General features: G+C 50.1%; 1 protein-coding gene across 1 annotated transcript; it reads left to right on the forward strand.

The window, feature by feature from the left end:
- Positions 1 to 559: 559 nt before the first annotated feature.
- Positions 560 to 12,267, forward strand: BATF2 (basic leucine zipper ATF-like transcription factor 2). Its single transcript, XM_025178176.2, has 3 exons — positions 560 to 1,467; positions 4,205 to 4,306; positions 7,536 to 12,267. The coding sequence occupies exons 1-3, from the start codon at positions 1,360 to 1,362 to the stop codon at positions 7,752 to 7,754; spliced, it is 429 nt and encodes a 142-aa protein (XP_025033961.1). The 5' UTR covers positions 560 to 1,359; the 3' UTR covers positions 7,755 to 12,267.
- Positions 12,268 to 12,603: the final 336 nt, after the last annotated feature.

The raw sequence follows: 12,603 nt of genomic DNA on the forward strand, positions 1-12,603 counted from the left end.
TTCATGAGGTCCCCAGACCACCTGCCACTCCCTATCTCTCTCCTCTCCTCTGCAAGCCCTCTTCTCCCCAGGCTCCTGCTTGTCCGGGTGAGTAGGTGGAGGGACATGGCAGGCAGGAGGCTGGAGGGGTGGAGGAGAGGGGGGATGCAGCAAGTGGCTGTCAGTGGGGACCTCTGGAGGAGGAGAGTAGAGTGGAGGAGAGGAGGGACTCAGCCAGGTTGCGGCAGGCTGTTGGGGCCTTGGGAAATGGGCAGAGCAGGGATGGCAATAGGTGAAACTCAGGAGGGGCCACCACAGTCCAGGCATCTGGCAAAGAGGGAAGTGGCTGCACCAGACATGACGGCGGCTGCCCTGGCCTATTGTACCCTCTGCCTGTACCCACTCTTCTAACCGCTACATTGCCCCACCACCACCTACGCTGTAGCCAGCAAAGGAACCCAGGTGCCCTGTCTCCCAGACCTTTGTTTAATCAACTAGACCTCACTGTCTTTCACTGTTTACTGCTAAATAGTAACACTATATCTTGAAGAGAAAGCGTCTGACATGGGACAGATCCTCGCTGGTGCAAATCTTGCATGAGGCCTTAGATTGGAAGGAGCAGCACTGATTTGCACTATCGGAGGATATGCTCCCAGAGCATATTTAAAGCCCAAGGACTTGTCTTCATTAGGCAAAAAGGCAGGGATTTTAGCAGGCCTACGCTCTCCTTGGGGAAAATCCTAATGTGGATAAAGCGGGGGTGTTTCTTGCATTGTCCCTCTCGCACAGGCACATCCACCAAAAATCTCTCTCACACCCACTAGCAGGGTGCTGCGTAGCATCTGCCTTGGCCAGATAATCCATGTAAAAACTCTGAGCTACCTAGTTTGTGCTGGCATTTCACCCTGCCTTCCTCACCACAGGGTACGAAGCACCCACCTCGCCCTGGAACTGGCTGGCAGGGCAACAGGATGGTGAGGAAGCTCTGAACAGACCTGGGGATGGGGCAATCCTAGCCAGGAATGAGGAACCAAGTCCCTGCAGAAAAGTGAAAGTATGTAGGGAACTGGCCAGGGGACAAGAAGGAAGGAAGCCCTTTGGCTCACCCACAAAGAAGGAAATTCCAAACACGTGTCTTCCAGCTGAGCCAGACTTTTCTGAGCAAAGGGCTGGTTTAGGATAAATCGAAACTGAGCTGTGTATATAAAGGCTGGCCTCATGAATGTACGAGGCTCTTAGGAGAGGACAAGCAGCCTGTGAGGGAGGGCTGGGCCGGCCCAGCGAATAACAGGTTCTGTGAGGATGATCACAGGGTGCCGAGCCCCCTCGACCCGAGTACACACTCTTTCATAGTGACCTGTCACCTCAAGATCTGACCCCATGCATGTACGCAGCATGGAATGGTTTGGAGGTAACCCTTCATCCCAGAGCAGCACTAGCTGCCTCTCCGAGGACTCACAGGACGGGAACACTCTAATGGTTGGAGCGGTAAGTACAGAGAGAGCTGTGTGTTAGGGAGATTAAGTGAGTGTGTGACAGAGAGAAGAGTGTGAGTGAGACAAAACTGCAGGTGTGTGTGCATGTGAGACAAGAGAATGTTGTGTGTGGGTTGCAGAACTGTGTGTGAATGGGACAGCGTGGATGACAGAGAAAACTGTGTGTGGGTGACAGAGAACTGTGTGTGGGTGTGTAAATGGGACAGCGTGACAGAGATAATTGTGTGTGGTAAGTAGGTGACAGAACTGTGATTTTGTGTATGTGACAGAGACCACTATGTGAGTGTATGTGTGACATTTGTGTGTGAGGCAGAGAACTTGGTGTTGTGTGACCGTGTGTAAGAGAGACAGAGATCTGTGTGTGTGTGACAGAAAGAACTGTGTATGTGTGTAAGAGAGGCCTGTGTGTGTGTGACAGAGAATTTGTGATAGTGTGTGTGAGGGTACGGTTAGACTACACAGTTTTTCCGGGATAAGAGAGATTTTGTGTTTGAACATTATACAGATATTTTGTACATATCTGAATGTGTGGGTATGTCAGAGCTTGTGTGTGTGCGTGTCTGCCTGTTGAAAGGTAGATTGTGTGACTATATATGATATGACATTGGGCACCAAAATGGCAAATGAAATTTAATGTTGATAAATGTAAAGTAATGCACATTGGGAAAAATAAGCCCAAATATACATACAATATGATCGGGACTAATTTGACTACTACAACTACTAAGAGAGATCTTGGAGTCATTGTGGATAATTCTCTGAAAACATCCACTCAGTGTGCAGCAACAGTCAAAAAAGAAAATAGAATGTTAGGAATCATTAAAAAAGGGATAGAGAACAAGACAGAAAATATCTTATTGCCTCTATATAAAACCATGGTACGCCCACATCCTGAATACTGCATAGAGATGTGGTTGCCTCATCTCAAAAAAGATATATTGCCATTGGAAAAGGTTCAGAAAAAGACAACAAAAATGATTAGGGGTTTGGAACGGGTTCCATATAAAGAGAGATTAAAAAGACTTCGGCTTTTCAGATTAGAAAAGAGGAGACTAAGGAGGGATATGATAGAGGCCTATAAAATCATGACTGGTGTGGAAAAAGAGAATAAGGAAAAGTTATTTACTTATTCCCACAGTATAAGAACTAGGGGACACCAAATGAAATTAATAGGCAGCAGGTTTAGAACAAACAAAAGGAAGTGTTTCTTCATTCAGCGCACAGTCAACCTGTGGAACTCCTTGCCAGAGGATGTGGTGAAGGCTAGGACTTTAACAGGGTTCAAAAAAGAGCTAGATAGATTCATGGAGGTTGGGTCCGTCAATGGCTATTAGCCAGGATGGGTAGGAATGGTGTCCCTAGTCTGAATTTCTCTGGAGGTGGATGACAGGGGAGGGATCATGTGAGGATTACCTGTTGTGTTCCCTCTCTCTGGGGCATGTGGTATTGGCCACTGTCAGCAGACAGGATAATGGGCTAGATGGACCTTTGGTCTGACCTAGTGTGGCTGTTCTTATGACTGTGTCTGTGCTGGATTGTGTGTGTGTGAAATGTGTGGAAGATGTAGGGAGACATGCCGAGGGTCAGTGACAGGCATTCTGTCACTCATCCTTTCACGCCCAGCACTTACTACAGAATCCCCTCAGATGGTAGGGCTCGGAGACCTGCTGGGAAACTGCCAGCCTGGGTGGGAATCTTGGCTTGTGCCTCCAAATCTCCTGGGACTCTTGGGTGCTTTCAAAAGCCCCATCCCTTGGGTGCATGCCCTGGGTCAATTCAATGGCTGTGATGAGGCACAGTGGGACAGGGTCAGCCCTGATCTGATTCACCATTGAACCATGACTGGTGTGGGTTCGAAACAGCCAGCGTCAACATCCACGGTCCAGTGTGTTGCATTATCCAAGAGTCCGGTTCCTAGGGGCAACTTTGTTTTTGGTTTGGGTTCATTTGGGATGATAAGGAGAAGAGACATCCTAAAGTCCTGATTGCCATCCTCAGCTCTAACCACTAAACTCTAGCCGCCTCCTTGAATCAAGAATAGAACCCAGGTGCCCTGACATGGTGTCCTGTTTTAACCCACTGGATCCCACAGCCCTAGGGTATGTCTACACTGCAGAGTTTTTCTGGAAAAATGGTTGTTTTTCCAGAAGAACTACATTTACGTCCACAACGCTATTGTGTTCTTTCGACAGAAAGTTGAAAGAACGTAGAGGTTTTTCCGAAAGCCGCAAACCTCTTTCTACGAGGAAGAAACCTTTTTCCGAAAGAGCTCTTTCAGAAAAAGGCGTGTGTGGACAGGGAAGAGGGTTTTTTCTGAAAGAAGAGGCCTCCAGGAAAAAGCACAGGTGCCCCGATGGCCATTCCGTCCATAGTAATCACAACTTAAATGCAAGATAGTGTCCAATCAATGTGGATGCTATCTTTTGAAAAAGCAGATTGCTTTTTCAATGTACTTTTGCTGTGTGGATGCTCTTTTTTGAAAGAAGTTTTTCTGGAAGATCTCTTCCAGAAAAACTTCTCCCGAAAGAAGCCTGTAGTCTAGACATAGCCCTAGAGTGCAAAACTCCCTGCATCCTTCCTCCCCCCGCCCCAAATGGCCCATCCAGCCCTCTACCTCACTGATAAGGGAGTGAGTTGGGGATCAGCTATAATGCCCTCTGTATTGGGGAGCCCCTTAGCTGAGGCCCAGCCAACTCATCCCAAGCCTCACTGATTGATTTGTGTCTTAGAATTCTTTGGAAGAAAAAAAGCTGAAAAGACGTCAAAAGAACCGTGCAGCTGCCCAGAGGAGCCGACAGAAGCACACAGAGAAGGCAGACGAGCTCCATCAGGTCAGCGGAGGGGATTAACGATGATAAGATAGGATGAAACATGGGTTCTGTTCCAGGACACCCCAAAGAGAAAACTCCCCAGTGAACAAGTTAACAAGAACTGATGCAGGTGATCAAAACTGCATAACTACATGTGTCCTAAGACCCATACTCCTGGTGAATGGGGATTCTCTGTCAGCACATGTGGCAAGGCCTTGAGGTGGGGTTCCATGGTGAGATATGCTGGAATCAGAGCCTTGGAGGAGGGAAGATCACTCTCTCTAACCCCAGAGTAATCACTGGCTCTTTAAGACCCAAGCATTGGATGATGGGAGGTGTCTGGGGCAGCAGGCAGGATAAGGAGCTGGGGCTCTGCAAGATGATTTTCTGCAGCTCCAGAAAGTTGGGGGTTTTGTGGACCAAAAATAGCTACATGCATTAAGTGTGGCCCCAGGTCCCCTCACAGTTTGCCGGCGTGGTGTCTGGTGTGTTCATGTGAAGTCAGTGCAGGCCCATGATCAGAACAGGAGACTGGGAGTCAGGACTCCTGGGTTCTGTCCTCTGCTCTGGGAGGGGAACACGGCATAGTGGCTAGAGCCAGGGGAGCTCTTCTGGAACTCATAGCTCCGGGGCTCAACTGGAAATGGCAGTGACTAAGCCCTCTCCCTGCTCTAACCTGTTAGACCTCCTCCTCCTCTCCTAGAACTGAGGCTGGAATCCAGGAGTCCTGGCTCCCATCTCAGTGCTGCGTATTAGGCCTTATCTCACTGTATGCCTATTCCGTGCGTGTTATTATGCGTGTATGGTGGCAGCACCCATAGACTGTTACGCCCACTTTGCTTGATGCTGCACAAACACATAGTCATAAAGGACCCTTGTAGCCTTAAAAATCTATGAACTCAAGTGTGCTGACTCCTGAGCCTTGCATACCCTTTGACTTCCACTGCCTGTCAATCCATTCCATTTGGGATCTGTGGAATTTCTAGCCCTCCATTTTCTATTACATCCCCTTAGTCAGGCAGGGGTCTTCCAAACCATTCCTTTTGCAAACAATTGGTTAAGGTGACACTGTGTCTAGCAGGGACACAGGGCTGTGCCTGACTGAACTGTCAGAGGGAAAGTGATAGCAAAAGCACCCAGTTTCCTGGACTCTGGCAGGGAACCAGTGAGAGACAGGAAAGGCAGAGCAGGGTCATAGCATGTGCTGGCAGGATGTGCACAGTCTCTGACAGTGCCCAGCAACAGAAGCATCAGAAGAAGGTGTAAGACTCCCATAGAAGTAGATGTGCGCTACTCTGGGCCCCTCATCAGGCCTCTTTCTGGTCTCTACTAGTCAGAGCTCAGCTGAAGCCCACAGTTTAATAGCCCTTCCACACTGTACCAACATTTACTCCAGCTATCCCTGTTCTGCATATCGGTCTACACACTGTTTTTTCTGAGTCTTGCCAAGCTCTTGGCCCCAGTGACTTCCTGTGGCAGAGAGCTCCACAGGCTAAGCCCATGGTATGTGAGTGAGCATTTTCTTTTATTGTCTTTCTTTCCCTTCTTTCAATTTCATTGAATGGCCCCTTGTTCTCATGGTAGGAGACCAGGAGAACAAAAGCTCTGATCTGCCTTCTCTAAAACAGTCAGTATTTTAGAAACTTCCATCCTGTCCCCTCGCCTTTATTTTCTTAAAACCCATCCCAGACTTTTCAGAGAGTATTTCCAGGTTTCTGACCCCCCGCTCTTTCTGCAATATCCTTTTGGAGATGGGGTGACCAGCAGTGCATCCAGAATCTCTCTCTGGCACCAGAAAGGTATTTGCACCCCATTAGCCTAGTCACTGAGCATCTCACCACCCTGAAGGCATTTTCCTCTCCACACCCCAGTGAGGCGGGGCAGTGCTATTAGCCTCTTTGTATAGATGGGGAAAAATGAAGCACATAGGAAACTAAGGGATTTGCCCAGGGTCATACAGGGTAGCTGTAGCAGAGCAGGGAATTGAATCTGAGTTTCTCAACTGACTCTGACCCCTGGGTCCTTGTTCTTTTGCTACCCAGTATTCCAGAGAGGCTGCACAATCAATGTATAGAACAGCACTAGAAAATGTTCTAATTATTCTTTACCCAAAGTCCTTTTTGCCCCCTTAGCCACTGCCGCACTTCACCTTCAATGTGATCAAAATTCTTAAAAATCCCCAAGCACCACTTGTGGGAGGGGTTAGGCTGAAGATTGAAAGGCCAGGGAAGTGAGTGGCCATGCTGAAGGCAATGCTAATGCAGCTGCCGGGCTCATAATGTAATGAATGTGCAGGCAGAGCTGTGCCTCCTGCTGGAGAGTACTGGACCTGTTCAGTCAGGTGTGCTAAATCCAGCACAGGGGGTGGGGTGTGTGTGTGTGTGTGTGGTGGGGGGGGGGGGGGGGGAAATCAGGGCTCTATCTCTGCAGCAGCATAATGATGTTATTGGCCATGGATTAGCTACAATTCTTAGGGCCTAATTCTGTCTCTCTGCATGACCTGGTAGAAGCAGATATGGGTGTACCTTGGGACAGAATTTGGCTCATGAGACAGTGACCAACCTATTCATCCAGCACTACGTCCTGCTGTGTGGGCATTGCTGTGAAAGCACTAATATTGCTGCGCCCTGTTTGGAGTCAGCTTTGCCCCACTGTTGCTGTTTCCTATCCTGCCACCTGGCTGTGCCAGCCACCACATCATACACCAGGGGCCACTGTTGTTCTGCACAGAAATGGCTAGAAATCATATAGCAGATCTTCCTAATAATTAAGGATAAGATTATGTCACGGATCCTCTGGCTTCAGAGACCTCTGTGACATTTTCCACTTCAGCCTGAGGGGGTGGGCTGGAGCTGTCAGCCAGCGTGGGGGTGGGGGGACCTGGATCTCCAAGTCATCTGTCCCAGAAGTCTCATCCATGGAGGCGACAGTGTCCCCAAAGCCCTTAGCTGCTATGGGCAGCCCTGAGTGCTCCAAGCCATGGCAGGGGTGCATGCTGGACCCCTCCCCTCTTCTGTAGCCAGGCTCAGGCTTCAGGTCTCCCCCCGTCACCCTCATTTTGTCACCGTTATTTTGTTTATGGCCTGTCCCTGCTTTTATGAAACATAACCATGACACAATCTTAACCTTACTCATAATCAAGTAGTAAGAGTGCGAACTGGGGATAGAACCTCTCAGATCCCCCTCACTCACACACACACATTCTTCAAAGTGGCTGGCATTTTAGTCTCACCCCTTCTTTCTTTGCCAGCAACACGAGATGCTGGAGAAGTCTAACGCTGCCCTGCAGAAGGAGATTGAGGCCCTGGAGAAGGAGAAGAAGAACTGGATTCAGACGCTCAAGGACCATGAGGCCACCTGCCTGCTTGGTAGCCCGGACATCTGCCAGGACTTGCTGACTTCTTCCTTGACAACTCAGCCCTCCCTTCCACTTTGGCTGGTCGAAGGGCTGGACCTGGGGTTACAGTGACCCTGACTACCCCATGGGGATCATAAGCCAAGGAGGGAGTTAAATTGGGAGAGAAGAACTGCTGTACTGGATTAGACTGCTGGACCCATCCAGCGCAGTATCCCTCCCTCCCTGCTGCCCTGGATCAGACCCACAGCCCAGGTTGTTCCATCTTCAACCTTGGCCAGAAGCAGGTACTTGAAAGGACAACACCAAATGTCATCTAGGGGATGGGCTGGTGGATGGATGCAGCCTCGCTTCGTTCCTGGCAGTAGACCTCTCCACAATCAAACCACTTTCCTCACAGAGAGGGAATTCCTGGCTAGTCCCTGAGCAAACCCAGCCTGTTGTTCCACAGAACCCAGCACAGTACAGGGAGCAGGCAGTCCTGCCTGATGCCATCTAACTCTAAAACCAAATCAGACTAATGACCTGTGAGGAGACTAATAAAATTCACACACCCACCCTGCAGCCAACACCTGACCCTGCGCCCGTCCAGCCTGCAGTGCTCGCCACCGTGCTACACAGAACTGGGGACTCCAATCAAGTGCAACGCTAGTGCTAGATCTTATCCATTTAGCCCTCAGTGCAGCCCTGGTACCTTATGGTGTCCAGGCTTTTTGCCTAGTCTTAAGCACAGGGTGAATTTCACCCTAAGGAGCCATTACCAAGCTGCTGTTTATACTGAAATGGAACTGGTGTTTTCTCAGGTTCCTAGCTCACCAGGTGCCGTGTTTAACAAGACAGCTATGAATTTCTGACCTTGCAAATGTCTAGTCTATGTAACTGTGTTTCTGCATGAGCATCTACTGGCTCAGATGTTTGCCAGCATCTACTGGCTCAGGTGTGAACCTTAAATTACACTTTGTTTATTCTCTTGTAAGATGGGGTTCAGACTTTGAGGCATAGGTAGGCTCACTTATACTGTGAGCTAAGTGAGATCAGACTCCCATTATCACATTACCCGTATAATCAGATGCCACACACTCACAGACTTTAAGGCCAGAAGGGACCACCAGGATTATCTGATCTGACCTTGGGCACAGTGCAGCCTACAGAACCTTCCCCCATCCCATAATAAACCCATAACCTTTGGCTGAGCTACTGAAGTCATCAAATCATTATATAAAGACTTCAAGTTTCAGAGGCTCCACCCTTTACACTACAGGCTTAAACCTGCCTGTGACCATGCCCCGGGCTGCAGAGGAAGGCAAAACCTCCTCAGCCTGTCTGAAGAGGAGTATGGCTATAGAATATGTGTGGGGCAATGGAAACAGCTACAAGCATGGTCGAGAGCTCTGCCATCTGCTACCATACAGTTTTTAACATATTCACCCATTCTGACTTGACAGACCCCTGTGGCACACAGCTGCAGTATGTCATGTATCTGTGCCCTGGCAGGAGTCCTAGACGAGGGGTGGGAAACGTAAGGCCTGGGGCCGGATGCAGCCCCTGGCTTGCCTGGATACAGCCCCCGAAACTCAGGGCTTCTCCACAGCATTGGGGAGCCCGCGCTGGCATTCCAGCCCCCTGCTGCCTCCCCGTGGGGCCCCCCAAGCTCTGCTGTGCGAAGGGAATGTGGGAAGTGTCTTTCTCCTCAGCTGGGGACTACATCAGCGAGGAATTGTGGGGGTAGGTTGGCTTCTCACTTGTGTGCGGCCCTCGACTGATTTTTCTGTGGGTCAGCAGCCCCTAGTCTAAAAAAGGTTTTCCTGTCCCTGTCCTAGACCATTGGATGAGTTACGTCAGAGATCACAATCACCATCCTTACTCTACAGCTGTGTTGCATCGACAATTTATATTGGCTGTAGGAGTTAAACTATACAGTTGCCAGATTACTTGGTTCAGCAATCAGCTACCATAATTCCTCAAAACTAACCCCATAACAACCCTTCTCCCACACAGCCCCAGCACATATGTGTCACTCATCACCCATACACCAAGGAAAGCCTTCCAGGACTGACACTTTGAAACCTAGAGTATCTCTTGAGTCAGTGTGCAGCAAAGCAGCTCCATGCCCGGTGAGAGAGTGTTCTGCTTAGCATGTCGCCAGGATCAACCATCTCTGGGCTACGGGAGGACCAGATGGGATGGTAGAGCCAATTGGGTCTGTGGCAGTTGAAATGTGACAGCCCGTCAGAGAAGATGGGGACAACAAATGGGAGGTGGTGTCTCAAGCCATGAGGCAGCTCCGTACACAAACTTTGGAGCACACTTACAAACAGCAACATTGCTCACTACACCACAGCATATAGAAACCAAGAGCCCTGAAATATTACCTCCCGATGCAGCTTTACTGCCACTGCCCCCTATTTCCTCATCACAGAGACATGCCACTTTGTGCTGGGTTTACATGTTCATTGCTGTGATGTTCAGTGAATTAGTTGACAGGCATATGGGGGAAGCCTGCCACAGGTACCTTAGGTGCCAACTTCCCTTCTAAGTGAGGAGGTGTGACGGACCGGGCCGTGTCCGGGCACAGCTGAGGGCGTCTGCTCAGGGCGAATTGCTCAAATCCGGGGCTCCTTACAGCCCCCAGACTGATGACCTCTCCAAACAGGCCACAAACCAGTCCCACAGAGCGCTTCAGCTGCCTGCCTGAAGCCTCATGAGCAAAACCCCTCCGACACCCCAGCAATATCCGTGCCTCAGATAGCCCCGGGCCTCATACACAGGTGGGGGGTCCTAGCACCCAATCCCACCTACCCGGAACAAGTTTTGTCCGGTCCCAAGAAACCAGCCACAGATCCCTGGTCAATTTACCCTCTGGACCTTACCCACAAGTCATGCTGGGCCAGTCCTTTAGCATCTAACAACTAAAGGTTTATTATCACAATAAAGAAAAGCATGAGAGTAAGGTTGTTAAAGAATAGTACGTTACATGCACCGAATCTCCCAGTCCTCGATGCAGGCTCTAGCAGAGATGTTACAGCTGCTGGTTTAAAAGTTCTTGTTGCACATCCTAGCATCAGGATGGGTTCACAGGTCTTCCGGGCTCTTCAATCCCTGCACTGCTGCCTCTGGGATGAAGTGCTGAGCTGAGAACAAAATGGAGTCCCCCACATGGCCTCTTTATACCTCCTTCCTGGCCTCTTCTTGGCTGAAGCCAGTCACCTGGCCCTCAGCCTCTCTCTCCTGGCAGCTCTTAGGTCTCTGCCCTCATGCTTTAGGTGTGTCCTTGGCCCATGGAGTGCCATTGTCCCATAGGGCCTCGCTAATTAGCATGTCCATAGGCCAGGCTCTGCCCAATGCTCAACCACATTCAGAGAAATATTCAGCTTCCACACAGATTACAGATTCCTACCTATACACACAGACACTATACACTTACATAAATAGCGTACACAGGATCAGCAAACAGTAAGCTCCCATTCAACACCCCACATGGCCCCCTTTTATATCATTTTTGGGGCCAGCACCCCCACCTATGGGTGTAGCCATGATCTGGCTGCTTCCCTCAAATTCCAGTAACGTGACAGGAGGGGTGCTCAACTCCCCCTCTCCCCGCACTCCACCTCAGGCCCTGACCCTGCCCTGCCTCTACCTTATTTCACACTTTCCTCCACCTTATTTCACATCTTCCTCCACCTCTTCCCTGCCTTCTCCCCTGAGCACGTGCTGCCCCACTCCTCTCCCTCCAGCCCCGAATTTTCTGAACACCACAAATCAGCTGTTCACGGTGCTCCTGAAGTGCTGGGAGGATGGGAAAGGACATGGCCAGCAGGGCCAGGAGTGGGCAAGAAATGCAGGAAGAGGAGCTTAGCACTAGTGGGTGCTCAGCACCTATGACAGGTACTGAAATAATCTGATTCCAAGCCATACAGAATTGGGCCCAGTGCCCACACTTATTGGTGAAAGGGGTATCATTACCAATACCACTCTAATCCTTGGGCACAGACCCAACGCCACAGAAAGAGAGCTACTCTCACTGGTCACAGAGAGGCTAAAGGAAGGAGACCACGAAGGAAAAATGCCACGTACAACAACACAGACTTTTAGTTGCTAGTTAGTAGCGCAGTAGCACGTAGGGCCAAGACCAAGATCAGGGCCCAATTAGGTGTGTACATTAGTTGTACCGAGGGGGTCAGACAAAGATCGGGGCTCCTATTATGATGTGTGCATTATTAATATTAGGGAGATACCTAGGAGCCCCAGCCAGGAGCAGGGCCCATGATAATACATTCCTTAGTGGTAGTATTATTGGTTGAGTCCAATCTATTTCAGAGCATGAACTCACCTCTACCTAATGGGGGTCAGAAGGTCAATGGCCCAGAGGGCAGGTTATCCCCTAAATGTATGGCTCCTTGCAGCGTCCTGGGAAGCAGCTAGCATTGGCCAGAGTCAGAGATAGGACTAGAATAGGTTAGGGTTGCTAACCTAGTTTCACTGGGAGTCTCCCAGAATTAGGTAGGTTTGCTGATGCCAAACCAGAAGACTGACCACTAAAAGTCCTAGGGTGCAGCAGGGCTAAGGCAGGTTCCCTGTCTGCCCTGGCCCCATGTCACATCTGGAAGCAGTAGTCATGTCCCACCTTATGGTATCTAGATGGGGGGCAGGGACAGGGCCCAGCAAGTTTCTGCACATTGCCCCATCCCAAGTGACAACTCCACAGCTCCCATTGGCAGGGAACTGTGGCCAATGGGAGCTGGGGCCACAGGGAAGGATGTGGCATGGGGCCAGGGAAAGCAGGGAACTTGCCTTAGCCCCATTCTGCTGTCAACCAGCACTCGGAGCTGCCAGAGATAAGAACTGCCCAGCCAGAATCTATACCCCAACCCTCTACCAGTCCTGAGTCCCTCTCCCAGAGCCCAAACCTCACACCTGTACAGCTCTGCCAGGCCTCTGCACACTACAGCAGCCCCAGCCCCAG

Source organism: Pelodiscus sinensis, chromosome 11 (assembly GCF_049634645.1).
Source record: "Pelodiscus sinensis isolate JC-2024 chromosome 11, ASM4963464v1, whole genome shotgun sequence".
Lineage (NCBI taxonomy): Eukaryota > Metazoa > Chordata > Testudines > Trionychidae > Pelodiscus > Pelodiscus sinensis.